This window comes from Oryctolagus cuniculus, chromosome 3, assembly GCF_051225735.1.
Source record: "Oryctolagus cuniculus isolate XC-2025 breed Fujian yellow rabbit chromosome 3, ASM5122573v1, whole genome shotgun sequence".
Taxonomy (NCBI): domain Eukaryota; kingdom Metazoa; phylum Chordata; class Mammalia; order Lagomorpha; family Leporidae; genus Oryctolagus; species Oryctolagus cuniculus.
Genome location: NC_142869.1, coordinates 37,835,431 through 37,852,514, shown reverse-complemented (window position 1 = coordinate 37,852,514; position 17,084 = coordinate 37,835,431). Strand labels below are relative to the sequence as shown.

Below are 17,084 nucleotides of genomic sequence, written 5' to 3'. Positions count from 1 at the left end.
CTCTCTCTCCCCCTCTCTTTCTCCCCACCCCACCCCCCAGCCACCCATTCTCCCTCCCAAATGAATAAATAAAACTTTTACAAGATTCCCTGTCGAGCCCACTTCCCGTCCTCAGGAAGACCCAGACACTGGAGTGGAGGGGACTTTGGGGCTCCTCTGCACCCACACATGTGGCTGCTTCCGCTTCAGACCGGGGGCAGAGGATGACCATGTGGACTTTGTCCCTCTCCTGAAATCAGTCTTTGGTGACCAGGAAAATGTGTGTGGTCTTCCTTGCTGCTTCTCTGGGGACAGGCATCGGTGGATCCTGAGTGCCTCTAGCTTCCAATGTAGCTCCCGAGCCGGACTCCCTCCCAGTGGGTTTTCTTGTGTCCTCTCCCCTCCACCACTGCTGACAAGGTGACAGGTCCCTCCACCTGCACACACAGCACCCATCTCACACAATCGTCTAGACTTTTCTCCCCAACTAGACTGCAAGCTTTCTGAGGGCAGGGACCCACTTAGCATCGCTAGCACGGGAGACAGTGCTGCTGCTACACACTTGAGTATCCAACCACTGACAGAACCCAGCTACTGCATGGGTTAAACAGGACTTTTTTCCAAGTTCACTTAGGAGCCTAATCACCATGCACATCATAGTCTCTGCAGGAAAATGCATTCTGATGACAGCCCCTATACAGCACAGGGTGCCTCTTTGAGGGCTTAGAACATAGGAATCTTATTTGTTCCCTTGATTTGCTCAACATCCTTAACAAAAAAAATTTTTTACATCTGCCTTGGATTAACATCCCCCATTTTTTTTTTAGGATTTATTTATTTATTTGAAAGGCAGAGTTACAAGGAGGAAGGGAGGGGTAGTGAGAGAGATCTTCCATCTGCTGATTCACTCTCCAAATAGCTGCAACAGCTGGAGCCGGGCCAGACCAAAGCCAGGAGCCAGGAGCTCCTTCCAGGTCTCCCACATGGGTGCAGGGCCCCAAGCACTTGGGCCATCTTCCACTGCTTCCCCAGGTGCATTAGCAGGGAGCTGGACCAGAAGTGGAGCAGCCAGGACTCAAACTGGTGCCCATTTGGGATGCTGGCATCACAGGCGGAAGTTTTACCTGCTATGCCACAACGCTATCCCCTACTCCATTTGTTTTTAAGGAAATGATTATAATGCCACTCTGCAAATACCTGATGTCTACTCAAATTAAGTGCAAAGAGCAATCTAAGACATCTCTTGGAGCAGGCGTTTGGTGCTGTGCTCAAGACATTACCTGTAAGGTCCGCGTGCCATATCAGAGTACCTGGGTTCAAGTCCCAGCTCTGCTTCCAATGCCAGCTTCCTGCTGATGCACACCTGGAGAGGCACCAGATGAAGGCTCAAATAGCCATCCCTCTGGGAGACCTGGACTGAGCTCCTGGCTCCTGGCTTTGGCCTGGCTCAGCCCTGGCTGTTGCAGATATTTGGGAAGTGAACCAGCAGGAGAGAGAACTCTGTCTGTCTCTCTGTATTCCAAATAAATAAAAATAAAGAAAGAAATAAAATGTTTTTAAAACATCAATTCATTGTAATAAGCCATACAGCTTTTACAGCTCTGTTTTCTTGTTGGTCCGTTGGCTTTAATGGATATTTTCATGTAAAAGTGACAAGATTCCAAAAAGTATTTCAATGGTAGATTTTGGATATGTGTGGATCTGAAGATCAGTTTGAATTATGTGAAAACAATAGGATCAGGAACACATATAGTTTGTCATTTTACAAAGGCACGAAGTCAAAAAGAAAATTTTAAATGGCCCTAGAAAGACAGTCAACTGCTAGGACCAAAGATGGAAGTACGAAAGTGGGTAACAGTCTGATGAGTCTGTGCAGAAAAAAAAAAAAAACAGTTTTATAAATGGCTTTTCCCCTGTATTTATAGTCTCATGAAGAATCTGAAGAACCGCCTTCATATCTGGCCCCTCCAGCTTCATGGTAGTCACAAATGCAAAGATTCTTGAAGTCAGAGGCTGCGTCCCTAGTAGCCAGAGCTGACAGCTCACTGCAGGGCTCTGGGGACCACACAGCAAAGCATCTTAACGCTACCATGGATTTCCCAGGGGGAGTTGTGTGTCACTTGTATTTCTCAACCTATAATAAACTTTGGAGTATTAGCTTTTCCTCTGTCAGAGTGAGCGAAAGTTGTAATTCCATAATGAGTGATCCATCAATGCTGTTGTCTATATCAGTACCCTTTAGATGTTTGTGTTATCTTCTCATTGAAAAAAAAAGAGTTATGAGATGTTTCTTCCTCTTAGTTTCTCTCTCTCTTACTTCTTTCACACATCTCCCTGTGGCCTTAAGAATTTTGCTGTTGCCTTAGCTTCCTCCCAGCTCTCCATTAGAAAGTTAGTGTAAATACCAGAATTAGAAACTGTTCAATGGGAAGAATGAGTGAGTTTGTTATACAGAGCACAGGGACTGTTCACTCATTCATTCAGCAGACACCAGTGGACCATCACATAGTGACCAATCCTATGCTGAGCATAAGAACACGGTCAGGAGAGACAGTCTATGCCTTAAGTTGTCCAAGGTGGCACGATGCGTTGAGAGCTATGAATGAGTTTAGTCTGGAAGTTGAGAAAGCTTTTGGAAGGGAAGCACACTTACACAGAGTATCTGAGGATTATTCAAGGCAACTTCAAAGAGTTCATGGAAAATAGAATTAAAAGATAAGTTTACTTTGGTGTAAACACTTTTGAAATCCATGCATAATACCCATTTGCCACATACTTTTTGGAGGCCCCATTGTATGCATAGGTTTCAAAATTTTTTGCACCAGAATAAACTTATCTTTTATTTTCATGTTCCACGAACTGGTTGAAGAACTTTCAAACGTGGGCAAGAGTCAAGTGGAGGAGAACCGGTGCTGCAGCTGGAGAAACCATGTGGGGATTTGAGAGCACAGCAGCATAGGAGGATTGCAAACCACTTGTCCTGGTGGGCCCCCAAGGTCATGTACAGGAGCGGGTGAGAAACGCTGCTCCTGGAGCAGGCACAAGCCAGACCCTGAGGAGCCATGGGCAGGTGCAACTCCAGAATTGATCCCATGGCCGTGGGCCCCAGACCTTGATGGTGGGGAATGAGCCCCCCAGCTATGTAGAGCGCGGGTTGCAGGAGGTAAGGCCAGAGGCTGGAAGATCAGAGGTCTGTATTTGTTTGAGAGCTGGTGACCAAGAACATTATCTTCTAGAGAACTGAGACCATCGTGTGAATTGAGCTGGCTGGCTGCTCTGCAGGTTCATCCACCTGCAGCCTTTTTGTTCTGGTTTGTTTCAGATAAGGTTAAGGGTGTCAACTCTCACCACCAGTTTTTTGTGGTTTTTTTCTTTGTTTTAATCTGAAAGGCAGGAAGACAGGCAGAGACAGAGCATACACCCATCTGCTGGCTGCTTCACTGCCCAGATTCCCAGGACAAGGCCAAGGCCACAGCCTGGAGCCAGGAACACAATCCCGTCTCCCACTCCTGTGGGCGGCAGGAACCTAATTACTGGAGCCAGCACCATGCCTCCCAGAAGATGCACTGGCAGAAGCTGATATCAGGAGCTGGAGCCAGGAATCAAACCAAGCCGCCTTTCTCCTCCACAGGTCTTTAATCCTGTCCTGAATTGAGATTGACGGCTTGTCATGCAGTCGATAGTCTGTTGCCTCACAACAAAACAAATTCTATCATCTGGCTTGGCTTCCATTTGGGGCTTGGTTAACTGCCCACGTACCTTCAGGCCTCTTCATAAAAAGTGACTTATAACTTTTGAGAGGAGTTGGTGTTCCCATGCTCAAGCCAGACCCTTGAGACCAAGCTAGTCTTCATCTGAAAAGACCATTATTTCAAACTGGAAGAAAAACAATGCATTTACTAGACATTTCCTTATTTAAGTTCAGACTGGCTCACATATTCTAGAAGCATCTATGTGCCTCCTTAACTGGAGCTCCTAGGGATATGTGTTAACCTGGAGACGTTTCCCAAGTCCCCAGCAGCTGTTTGATATGCCCATCTCAGCCTCCTACTCCTCCAGGAAGATTTAAAGGCAAAATGTGTAGCATAAACAGGGTCTTAAATCTGGTCCCAAGAATTTGATACTGACAGTACCAAAGGCCATCTTGGCTCTTGGTCATCTGCATTAAACAGGCAGACTCAAAATTTATTAGAACCCTGCAAACACTCTACAGGTCAGAGGTGTCTTGAATCACATCATATAAAATAAAATATTTTTAGATATTCTTAAGAAAAGGTCAGCAGGACTAGAATTATCCTTCCTTTTATAGCTAAGTTTATACTGGAAATATTTTTTTAAATATGGCATTTGCATTTGTATTTTCCATTTATGACCCAAAACAAAACCGTGAAGGGACCAAGGCTGACATTTAGGCTTTCTCCTGTTGCTTTCTGCTGGAGGCAGATCCGTGTGCGAAGCTGAGAGAAAGCAACAGCGCTTTCTGAGATCTGTCTGATGACAGATATGTCCCCCTCCCCAAAGACGGACCACTGCAAGTTATGGGGGAATTTCCATAAGAGAATATTAGCAATCCGAGAGTGCTCATGGCTCGGAAATGGTATGTGTGGAAAAGACCCTACGGAGATTGATTTAAAGGAGCTTCTGCCATGTACCTCCTCTCCTCATAACCAAGTTGGCCATCTGGAGCCTGCAGACCTGATGTTCTTTCCCAAGGCCTGCCAAGCGTCCAGGAAAGAGCCAGGTGGCCCATCTGGCCTGATAAGGTGACCCACTGGAAATAGGTATTGGGACACCAGAGGAGGTCCCCAGAGTACCCAATACCAAAGCACCTAAGTATTCTGAAACCATAGGAATAATATGACCATGTCTCCATTTTACTTAAATCTGGTCCCAAGAATTTGATAATGACAGTACCAAAGGCCATCTTGGCTCTTGGTCATCTGCATTAAACAAACAGACTCAAAACACAACACATGGCCGATGCCGCAGCTCAGTAGGCTAATCCTCCACCTGCGGTGCTGGCACACCGGGGTCTAGTCTGAGTCCGGGCGCCAGATTCTGTCCCGGTTGCTCCTCTTCCAGGCCAGCTCTCTGCTGTGGCCCGGGAGTGCAGTGAAGGAAGGCCCAAGTGCTTGGGTCCTGCACCCGCATGGGAGACCAGGAGAAGCACCTGGCTCCTGGCTTCAGATCAGCACAATGTGCCAGCTGCAGCGTGCCAGCCGAAGCGGCCATTTGGGGGGTGAACCAACAGAAAAGGAGGACCTTTCTCTCTGTCTCTCTCACTGTCCACTCTGCCTGTCAAAAAGTGGGGGGGAAAAAACGCAACACACAAGGGCAACTTGGGGATTAAATATAGTCAACCCAGACCCCAGGGGCAGGAAGTTGAAGGGGCTGTCTTCCATGCCGGAATCAGATGCTCTCCAGCAGTGAGTGTCTGCTGAGGCCGCCCATGGTGTGGAGAAGGCAGGCAAGGGTTAGGACAAGACCCCCGTCTCGGAAGGGTCATCGCTGGAGCTGCCTGGTTATCTGGTGGGAACGCTATCTCCTCGCTAAAAGCCTGCCGTTAGATTAATGCTAGCATGCCAAATCTGCTTGGGCCTGACGGTGGGCAGCCAGGGCAGGAATGTGTTTTCTGTTTATCTCTCTCGTGGCAGAAGTGTTCATCACGGAGGGACCATGAGCTCCTACTTTCAGGCATGCCTGGAAGTTGAGCAGTCTGTAATCTGTGACTGCGCACACCAGCTCCTGAAAGATGAAAAGGAACCGGGCCCTGTGGTCCCAGCCAGTTGCCAGGGTTGGTTGATGGGTCAGTCGGTTTCTCTGACTTGATAACAGGGGTAGATCCTGCCATATTGTTCCAAGAGGAAGTTTCACCACCCCCATTGCTTTATCGCCCAGGAATGCAGTTTGAGTTCTGTCTCCTCCTTGACAGCTTGGACCTCAGTAAATTACCAAGGTCTTGACCCAAGAGATGGAGAAGTCCTAAGTGATTTTTCAGTCTCCTATCTAAAAACGTGTTTATATTTCTTGAACTCTGGCTGACTGATTCATTCTCCTGGTGTCGCAAGAAGTTTCCTTATGCATTAGAATTTATAAGTTTCCTTTCTAAGAGACTCGTGGTTCCTTCCAAGCCACAGTGAAGTGAACCACATCGCAACACAGTTCTGCTCGGCTAGATCTGTCCGGAAGAGGGACCGTGGCCAAGCAGCTGTGATGTGGCAAGTTCAAGTGAAGCCAACAGGAGGGAATGCGGTGCGGAGGAGAGAGGATGAGACTCAGGCAGGATGTCTGGGTTCTGGGTCCTGGGCTTGCATTGAGCCAAGTGCGTGAAACCGGGCCTCGGTTTCCCCCAAGCTGAGTTAAAGAAGAAATACATTACAGCGAGGCAGAAGGCGTTTTCAAAGAAGACAGCTGAGAAACACCAGGGAAGGGAAGGTCAGCCCAAGAGGAAGGAGTGGAGGCTTCAGGTCAAAGAGACCCAGACGCACAATCCCAGATGGTCACGGGCTCTCACTAGAGCTACTTACAAGTACCGTCTAGGAGCAGAACAGCTTGTTGGACGCTGGTCCCATAGAAGGGACCAAAATCCTTGTCAGTAGAGCCATGAGCTTCGCTAAATCTCGTCCTCAAATCAACTTTCCTTTATAAACGTTAATTTCTTGGGGAGGCGGGAGAAAGATGAAATAAATCCCATCCTTTTACACATCTTGGACTCAAAACCTCCCTGGTTGTACAGCGTCCGTGAGTTGTTCAACCTTATCGGCCTCAGCTTCCACGCCCGCAGGAAATAGTGATGACACCGACCGCAGCCCGGTGCCGTGGGGAGCACACGCCTACATCATGTCCGGTCCACATGGTGCAGGTGCCCGGCCCCTGTGAATCCCTTCCCCTCCCAAGGCCCTGCCTTGGCCTGGGCCTCTGTGTCATGTTTCTGCCTCTCCTGCTGCCCCTCCACATTACAAGGGGAAAGGCGAGTCTGTGATCTCTCTCTCTGGAAGGTGGCAGAAGCATTTTCCTACTTCAGTGGAGAGCGAACATACAAAATTCATATTCACCAGCATCAGCAGGTTTTCCTCCATCAATATTTCCTTTTTAATTTCAGCTGTATATGAATTTTAATAGCACAAAGAATTTACTGTTTCTTTTCAAGAGCAACCAAAACAAGAAAGCTATAACCTGAGCATAAGATCGGGGTAGCCTATTTAACACGCTCCTTAGACTACACCTGGAGATGGCTCTCTCGGGGAGTCCACATGAGTGCCACCAGTGTGGACATGCTTATAACCTTATGTACATATATACTAGCCGTGTATGTGTATGATATAGATAAACATTCATGAGACCTAGATCTGACAACCTTGATCCTTCTTCTCTCTCATTTTTCACCACAGCAAACATTGAATCCAGAACTAGTCTTCACGTGGATCTTTTTGAAACCTCACCTTTGACCCAGACGACAGAGGAGCAGGTACAGTGCTGGTTGTGAACGAGCGTGAAGCTTGCTGTGTGATCCTAGGTGAGACCCTTGCTCAGGCTTCCCTGGGCCTCGTGAGCCTAACAGTGAAGTGAGGCAAGCAGAAGACATCACAGTGGCCCCTTTGCTGTTAGACCTGGGATGTCGGAACCCAACTCCTACCTTACCGTAGTTCCCTTACCCATGCAGGATGCGTCGCAAGGCCCTCAGGGAATGCCTAAAGCCATGGATAGCACCCAGCGCTATACAGACTCTCTTCCCTTAGACATGTGTGCTTTTCACTTAAAGAAAGCACGTTAAGTCTTCTCTTTGGCATGAACAAATTGCCAGCGTCACTCCGCATGCACTCTGGGGCCACTGTGAAGTAGCATAAGGATTACTGGAACACAAGCAGTGCGATACCTTGACAGGGCACCCGACAATGGAGGTGGCCACTGAAAGACTAACGGGCAGGTGGAGTATACAGCGCAGACCCGCCGGACAGAGGGATTATTCGCATGCTGAGTGGGGCCATACCGGGCAGCGTGAGATTTTATCAGGCCACTCAAAATGGCACACAGTTTCAAACATGTGCTTTAGTTCCGGAATCTTCCTTGGGTAACTGAAACCACAGAAAGCAAGACGCAGGTAAGAGAGGGCTACTGTATCGTCCGACTTTCCCGGACTTTTGCAGAAGTCAGAGATCAGGTCAGAAAAAGATAAGGTGACACAGAAACTCAGGGAGCCCCGGCTTCCGTTCCCAAAGGGGAGAGAAAATTAGCAATCAAGAAAAGAAATCCAAGGATAATCCTGAAGAAGGGAGGAAAACGCTTCATCTGGGTGGGTTAGTGGTTCAAAGACTTGTGTTCACAAATATTTATAAGTTTGTTACTTCATTGGAAGCTTTGAGGCTGAGCCTGTCTTCAGATTCTCTTTAGAAAGCCCACTCGGGACTTCCTGGAGCCGAAACCCGGGTCTCAGAAAACCTGAGGCACAAGCGGCACACGCAGCTCCAGGGGGCTCTGGGGTCTCTCTCCTTGCTGCGTGCTAGCCTCTGGCGCCATCATCTCCCCATCACCCTCCTCTCCGATTTCCTGCCACAGCCGGGCTTTCTCCTGAGTTTGTTTTCATCTGTGTGCCTGAGCTGGGTTCTGTGGGCCCCCCCTCCCCCCGGGGACGGCTCAGGCCCCCTGTGAGGTGCTCCACACCTGAGCTCCCCTCCCCGCTGGCTGCCGAGGACACTGGCCTCGCCGATGCCTCCCACACCCCAGGTACACACAGCTCTGGGGGACCTGGCAACAGCTGGGGTGAAAGAGAGGCTAAGCCATGCCAGATGAGGTCCGCGAAGCCTAGGGTCCCCAGACCCTAAACACGGCTTTTCCCTGCGAGGCTGTGGCAAGCCCACCTGCCGTGGAGGGCCTCGTGCCCACTGGAACCAGCTGGGCAGTCCGAATTCCTTCAGAAAGAAGCCAGACAAAAAAGCCCTGGACGGGCAAAGAGAGGCCACCACCGGCCCCCAACCCAGAGACAGCGGGCTGGGCGGGCAGCGACCGGCGTCTTCCTGGCCTCCCTCACGCCGTTGGCTTCTGCAGGCTAATGGCCCTTTATTAGATTAATCACTGGCCTCCATCTTAACTACTTCCTCAACCTACTCCACGTAAATGACTAATTTCATGTTTACTACAGAGCATCTGGAAAGGATTTAGAAACAAATTTCTGCCCAGCAGACTTCATTCAGTTCCCTACCTTGATGGGCCACTGGCGAAGGCGGCAGGTCGCTGCCCCCCCGGGGCCGCCCCAGTCTGCTGCGGGCGAAGATACCGCCCACCGTGGACCCTCCCCACTCCTCCGCCCCAGCCTCCCTGAGCTCAGCCACAGGGGGGGAAAAAAAGCCTTCGTTTTATTTTTAATCACAGTGCCCGCTGGGGGGCGGAAATCCCAAAGGTGGAGTATTTTGGTATCAGCACCCTTTCAGAAGTCACAGGGCTGGAACTGGAAAAGGATCCCTGGCAGGGGGTTGAGCCTACAAAGCTGGGGCCACGCAGTTGCCCAGCTCTGCAGGCCGCCTCCGGGTGCCTCCTGCTGGCGGGATCGGAAACTGCGGCTCGGTCTCCCCGCGGCGGCCGTGGGCGAGCGTGGAGCTGGCGCTCGGATCCCCAGCGCGCGGGTGGCGAGCTGCCGGCCGGAGCTCCCCTGGCAGCCCCTCCACGCCTGGGCCGGGGATCCGGGCCGCGGCCAAGGGAAATCCGTCGAGCGAAGTGCGAGCAACAACTGAATCAGCAACTTCCCCGGAGTTTGGAAGAGGGGCTGCAGTCGGAGGGGCGAGGGGTGGGGAGGGGAGGCGGGGGAAGAAAGCTACAAGGGAAATGTGGAGATGAAAAGAGCAATGAAAAAAGCCAAAGGAGCCAAGCAGACATGTTTCAACTCCAAGCTCCCATTTCCTCTTTCAAATGCGCTGCCTCCCCACTGTGACCAGAATCAAGTATTTATGAAGGCATTTTTTGCATATTAATAGCTGCACGTGGAGCCCCGGCAGCTCGCGAGTCCTGGAGGTACCGTGCCCTTTCTTGAATGCAGGTCTTTCAGACTCCTCGCAGCATTCGGTGTTGTGCGGATCCGTTTCCCTTTCAGCCTTGCGGCTCCTCCTCTGGCCCTTCGTTTGATTAAGGGATGGCTTCAGAGCGGAGTCTTGCTCCCACTTGGGTCACCGACAGGAATGGCTCCACAAGCTTTCCCTCTCCGTGTGTGGAGGCCGCAGGGGAGAGAAAGTGACCGTGCCCGGCAGCGAGAGTACTGAAGGGGTAAACGAAAATTCCAGAAGGAAGCATTAGACAGCGCTGCCATGCCGGGAGAAAGAAAACCAAAACAAAAAGTGACTGCACTGCCTTCAACATTACTACGTGTGTGCAGTAAAGGTTGCATTCCATTTTAAAATGCAAACATGGAGAACCAGTTAGAAAAATAAGCAAACGACATGAGCAATTCAAATCAAAAAATAATATGGGAAAACAAATATGGCAAAATGGCTCATCCTGCGTAGCAATTTAAATGCCTATTGAGACAAACTAGAGATACTATTTTTATACTTGAGATTCATGCCTCCTCCCATGGTTTTTAATGGTAACACCCAGTGCTGCCAAGGTTTGGGTAAAACTAGGACACTTTCACTTCTGGCAGATGGTAATTTGGTGCAACCCATTTGTTTTTCTTTTTTTTTTTTTTTTCTAAGATTTGTTTTCTTTATGTGAAAGAGACTTACAGAGAGATGTAGAGACAGAGGGTCTTCCATCTACTGGTTCCCTCCCCAAATGGCTGCAATGGCTGGAGCTGGGTCAATCCAAAGCCAGGAGCTTTTTCTGGGTCTCTGACGTGGGTGCAGGAGCCCAAGGACTTGAGCCATCTCCCGCTGCTTTCCTCTGCTTTCCCAGGCACATAAGTAGGGAGCTGGATGGAGCAACCAGGACTCGAACCGGCGTCCATATGGGATGCCAGCGCTGCAGGCTGGGGCTTTAACCCACTGCACCACATTTGTTGAGCAAAATGCTGATATGACTCGTGAGTTGTATTGAAATGCGAAGATGTACCCACACGCATTGATTCCACATTTCTGACTTCTGGGAACTTACCCTAAGGAAATAATGGAGCAGAGGAAAGTGAGTGAGGATGTCCATTGCAGCATTATCTATAGCAGCGGAAATTAGAAACCCCCTAGGAGTCTGAGCTCAGGGAAACGATGACCTCAGTGCCAACAGAGCCCTCTCAACGAGGGGGTTTGATTCAACCCTTAAAAAGGGTGAGTGTTCAAACTAGAAACTCATTTTTTATTTAAAGATGTATTTATTTATTTGAAAAGCAGAGTTACAGAGAGGCAGAGAGAGAGAGAGAGGTCAGGCCTCCATTGCCAAGCTGGCTCACTCCCCAGATGGCCGCAACAGCCAGAGCTGGGCTGAAGCCAGAAGCCTGGAGCTTCCTCCAGGTCTCCCACACAGGTTGCAGGGGCCCAAGGACTTGGGCCATCTTCCACTGCTTTCCCAGGCCACAGCAGAGAGCTGGATCAGAAATAGAGCAGCCGGGACTAGAACCGGCGCCCATATGGGATGCCAAGCGCTGCAGGCCACTCCACCCACTACACCACAGCGCCGACCCTACTAGAAACTCATTTTATTTTTTTTTTACTTTTATTTTTTCCCAAAGAAACCTTTTATTTAATGAGTACAAATTTCATAAGTACAACTTTAGGAGTACAGTGATTCTTCCCACCATACCCCCCACCCCCACTCTCACCCCACCTCCTCCTCCCTCTCCCATTCCCTGTCCCATTCTCCATTAAAATTCATTTTCCATTAACTTTATGCACAGAAGACCAACTCTATACTAAGTGAAGATTTCAGCAATTTGCGCACACACACCAAAAAAACTGCTTGAGAACAAGTTTTACAGTAGAAACTCATTTTAAACTAACGATCGAACGCAGTGTTTCTTAATCTCCACACCTCTGACATTTGGGCCCAGGTGTTCTTTTGCTTTGGAGGAGCTTTCCAGTGCATTGTGGGAAGTAGAGCAGTGTCCCTGGTTGTCCCCAACTCGGTGCCACCCCAGTTGTAATCATAAAAAATGCTTCTAGACCTTGTTAAATGTCCCCAGAGGAGCAACATCACCCCTTGTTGAGAACCACAGATTTAACATTTTAAAAGTGGAAAGCAAAATAAGTCAATTATGACTCCAACTATGTAAAAAAAAAAACTGTAAGAAAACAAAAAGTGCAATCATCTTTATGAGAAATTAGGGACGCGTTGGGTTGAATTTTATTTTTCCCCCCATTGGGTTGCCTTTTTTCTAAGTGCTCCCTGTAAGAAGGAAGGCTGGATCCTGCAAAGAGCTGGGTTTAATTGAAGTCTGGCTTAAAAAGATCTAGAAATCACAGTGTGTGGGTCTGCAGCAAGCATACAATATGCAAGCTCAACAGAGCTCAAACCCTAGCACCATGGTTTTGTTAAGCTGACTACTGTTTTCATTGATTGGGTTTTTGCTAGGCTGTCGAATCAGGCCATCAGAATTCACCTGGTAAGGCTCTCAACCGTTTTTTTTTTTTTTTTAACATTTTATGCCTCTTTTTCTACAAAGTTTGACTGCCCACCTATGAAGTTCTCTGGTGCCTCCAGATCCATCTGTGTAAGCTTCGGACCAGGGTAGCCTGGAGCCCAGTGGTCTGTGGAGCTGTCAGTAAAAAGCATCAAAAAGTCAACTCAACTCTTAATTAAATTTCCCAGGGTCCTTTGCATCTCCTTGTTTAAAACAAGGAAGAAAGCATCTCACCGGTTCCCACGTTGTTAATGTTCTCCCTGTGTCAGTCTACTTCCAAGTGAGGGAGAGCAAACATCCTTTGCCACGCGGCTTTATCTTGGGTTCTGTTTTGTGGCTTTGTGGGGATTCGAGCTTCAGCAGTGTCCTAAAAATCCTGTTAAATTGGAGTCCTGTCCATTTTGCCCATTTCACAAAGCCTCTTCTATCTCATCCTATGCTATCTCGTGAGGTCAGGTTTCATGAGTTTACGGCAGTAGAAATTCATACACAATCTTATGTTTCCTAAATAGACTCTTTTTGGATTTCAAAGACTAGTCTGTAATTCTAGCACGCTGGGACTGAGGTTGAATAAACCTGTGTTTACCCCATCTGTTCCTTGATGGTTTCACAGATGGCGTTCATATCCCTGTCAGCCTTCCTCTTTCAGTAAAAAAAAAAAAAAAAAAAAAAAAAACCTGCAGACACATATTCTTGTGTGTGCAAGGATACAAAATAATCTTTTGCTGGGGCCAGCGCTGTGGTGTAGCCAGTAAAGCCTACCTGCGGTGCCAGCAGCCCATATGGGAGCCGGTTCATGTCCTGGCTGCTCCACTTCCAATCTATCTCTCTGCTATGGCCTGGGAAAGCAGTGAAAGATGGCCCAAGTCCTTGGGCCCCTGCAACCATGTAGGAGACCCAGAAGAAGCTCCTAGCTCCTGGCTTCAGATCAGCGCAGCTCTGGCCGTAACGGCTAATTGGGGAGTGAACCAGCAGATGGAAGACCTCTCTTTCTCTCTGCTTCTTTTTCTCTCTGTGTGTAACTCTAACTTTCAAATAAATAAATAAATCAAAAAAATTGTTTTGCTTCAATGTCCTAGGTTATTCCATGTCCTGCCTTAGTTTAACTTTTTGATTGTTGTCTAAAAGAACAAGCTACTAGGTTTGGACAAGCTGTGGATTTTTTTTCTTATTCTGCCTCATTTGTATCCCTTGTATCTAGCACAATTAATTCTTGGCACATGGTAGTCACTCAAAAACAATTGATCAATAAATCTCTCATTGCTATTAAGGTCTGTGTCCTGGGTAGAAGATACCCGTCATCCTCTAGGTTGGCCTGAGAGATGACACTTGTTTTATTCCAGCAACGGTGGCGTGGAGTAGGCTGACATTTGTCTGACCACCCACAGAGCGTAAAGGTACTTTCGGCCCTGGTTGTCATAGACGTTTCTCGCTGTGAGTGTAACAGAACACCCAAGGTTTGGAGCTTTGTAAAGAAAAGAGGCTGTTCTAGCTCATGGTTTGGGGAGCTGAAACTCCAGGATTGGGCAGCCCCATCAGTCTGGCCTCGGGAGAGGGTTCCAGGACAAAAGGGGTTCATGCTGAGGAGTGCACAAGGTGAGGTCGAAAGCCAGGGCCAGGCTTAGTCTTTTCTATACCTTCCTCTCACAAGAAGGAACTCCCTCTGCGAGACCCGGGTTAACTCCTCTGAGCCCCTCAAGGCCTGACCTCTTAAAGGTTCCACTGCCTTCCGACATCACCGCACTGGGCCACACCTCCAGCCCATGAGCCCCTGGGGGACCCACTTAGTTCAAATCCAAGCCATGGGCACCGTGAGTTGATTTCCTGCTCTGGAAAATCCCTGGGCTGTGTGCAGACCTGCCACCGACCCTGGCATCCTCCTGGGAGGTTTTGTGAAGCTGATAACCAAGATTGGGCCTCTCGCAGAGGCCTGGGAGAATTACCTTTTCTGTGATCCTCAGGCTTTCTTGGTGTCTCGGTTCTAAAGCCAGCTCTCCTTCTTAGCAAGGCACAAGCTTCCTCTAGTGCCAGGCTGGTGCCTGCCGCCCCCTCCTCTCTCTCTCTCTCTTCCTCCAGCTCCTGTAAACAGCTTTGGTAATGGAACTTGATTAGATCAGACAATCTAAGCAAACTTTATCTTCTGATTCATCTCTGCCCAGGGGATCTCTTTGTCCACCTCAGAACTCCCTGGACAGGGCAGACCTTTGGCATGGCGAGTGATGGCCCAGGCAATGCCTGCATCCCATACCAGAGTGCCTGGGTTCAGTCCTGGCTCCACTCCCTATTCCAGCTCCCTGCTCATGCACACCCTGGGAGGCAGCAGGTGATGGCTCAGGTACCTGGTCCCTGCCTCCCATGTTAGAGGCCTGGACTGAGTTCCTGTTCCTGTTTTGGGCCTGGCATAGCCCTGGCTGTTGTGGACATCTGGGGAGTGAACCAGAGGAAGATTGGTCTTTCTCTCTCAATTTCTCTCTCTCTTTCTCTCTCTCTCTCTCTCTCTGCCTTTCAGCTAAATAACTAAATGATTATTTTAATCATTTAAGAAAACAAACCTCACAAGACAATTTCAGCATGATTTCCTGAAAGGGGAATGTTTTAATTACAAAATCAAGGCTTTTGTTTGATGAATTTTAACAACTAGTTATTTATTTCAATAAGTCTGTTGGCAGCCAGTGACACAATTCTGCCTAGTTCATGCTTTTCTCTTTTTTGTTATGGAAAATGTCAAACATATATGAAATTAGAATTTTATAGGGAGCCCCATGTACCTATCATATGCTCTAATAATTATTTCCCCGTTATCTGGAGAGTATCTACTTAAATGATAGTAACAGCCAATTTTTTTAAAAGATTTATTCATTTATTTGAAAATCAGAGTTACAGCAAGAGAGGGAGCGACAGAGACAGAGACAGAGACAGAGAGAGGTCTTCCATCCACTGGTTCACGCCCAAATGACCGCAACAGCAGGGGCTGGGCCAGGCTCATGCCAGGAAGCTGGAGCGTCGTTCGGGTCTCCCACATTGGTGCAGGAACCTGAGTACTCTGGCCATGTTCCGCTGCTTTTTCCAGGCCATTAACAGGAGCTGGATCGAAAGAGGAGCAGCTGGGACACAAACCGGCACCCATGTGGGATGCCTGCCTTGCAGGCAGTGGCTTAACCCGCTACACCACAACGCCAACCCCAACCGATTTTTTTTTTTTTTGAGGTTTACTATGTGCAGGATTTTAAATTATCTCCCTTAATCCTTGTAACATCCTGTGAGGTGGGTACAGATATTATCCTCATTTTACTGATGAGAAAGTGTCAAGACCAACAGGGCCCCACTCACACAGGCCAAACTTACAAAGAGGCCTCGTGGCTTGAGCATCCCATAAAACTCCACTTGGATCGGACATCTTCCTTCCTGGCTCTGTGGCTTTCCGCAGGTTCCTAACCTCTCCGAGGCTCGATTTTCTCCGTGCAAAGGATCATACTGCTTCCGACATGGAGCCATGACAAGGAGCAGATGCCGCAGCACATGGGAAAGTATGAACATGATGCTTGGTGCCAGGCAGTCCCCAAGACATGGGCACAACATTCATGACTCCATTTCCCTGCTGCCTGGCTTGAGAGCTATTGTAAAATAGTCCTTGGAACCTGCATACGAGCCAAGGGTCCAGGTATGGACATGGAGAAGGTTGGAAAGTAGGAATGACTGTGAGGACGCTGAACCAGGCCACCAGCCCTTCCCCGCCTCCCACTCCTACTCCCACCCCCAATGCCCCCCACCCCAGCCCACCCCAGCATCCCCCTGCAGTCTGGAGTTCTGACTTTGGTTCACTGCTTAGGATTCTACCTAGCAGAGGTCCCTGTGAGTTTCCCATTTTTCATTGTGATTTTTTAAATTTTTTTTAATTGTTCTGCTTAAAACTCAGGGAGCTCCCAGAAGGTCTGGGAAAGGCAGGGAAGGTGGCACCGGGCTCAGCGCATTCAGCCGGGCCCCATCCCCACAGCAGGGCTCTCAGGAGAATGTGGAGAGCAGAGGACAGGAGGGCCCAGCAGAGGGGACAGGCAAGGAGGGGCTGGGGGGCAGTAGGGGAGAAGAGAAAGGGCATTTTGCTGTGTTTCCGTCCAGCCCTCTCCTGTGCCAGCACTACAGGCTGGTTCAACTCCGCTTCTGGCTGAATTATGGGCTAGATAAGCCTCAGGGGCCAATCTGAGAATCCAAGCACCATAGATATATTATTTGCCTAGTGAAAATCAACTGATTTCAAAATGACTTGGTTTCCAAGTTGAGATTCCCCGCCTGTAGGCTGTGAGGCTGGAAAAGCCAACGCCAGGTCCAGCGAAACAAGGCAGTCACCCAGCGTGGGCTTAAGCTTGGGGTCCAAAGGGGGCTCAGCCTTCATGCCGCCACGGCCTGGCACCTCTTGTGTTGAACTGGCTGGGTCGTGGCTCCAGCAGGGGCTGAGCTGGCCACCGCCACTGCTTTCCCCGAGAAGAGCTGGTGGCTCCCTCGGGGCAGAAGCGATCACTCTTTTGGCTCAAAATGTGTCTCCTCCAGCTTGTGCTAAGACAGCAACAATGAC

General features: G+C 49.0%; 1 protein-coding gene and 1 long non-coding RNA gene across 2 annotated transcripts in view; one reads left to right on the top strand and one right to left on the bottom strand.

Annotated features, from left to right (window-relative positions):
• KIAA2012 (KIAA2012 ortholog) overlaps positions 1–17,084 on the top strand; it is a 158,853-nt gene that overhangs the window by 93,470 nt on the left and 48,299 nt on the right. Inside the window, exon 14 of the mRNA XM_089330048.1 lies at positions 7,371–7,447. Within this exon, the coding sequence (XP_089186174.1) occupies positions 7,371–7,447 (77 nt within the window). The remainder of the gene's footprint in view (positions 1–7,370; positions 7,448–17,084) is intronic.
• Positions 9,317–11,295, bottom strand: LOC149127314 (uncharacterized). The gene is made up of 2 exons (XR_016231947.1): positions 10,692–11,295; positions 9,317–10,225 (listed from the first exon to the last, which is right to left on the bottom strand). It is a non-coding gene; the product is annotated as an uncharacterized LOC149127314 (long non-coding RNA).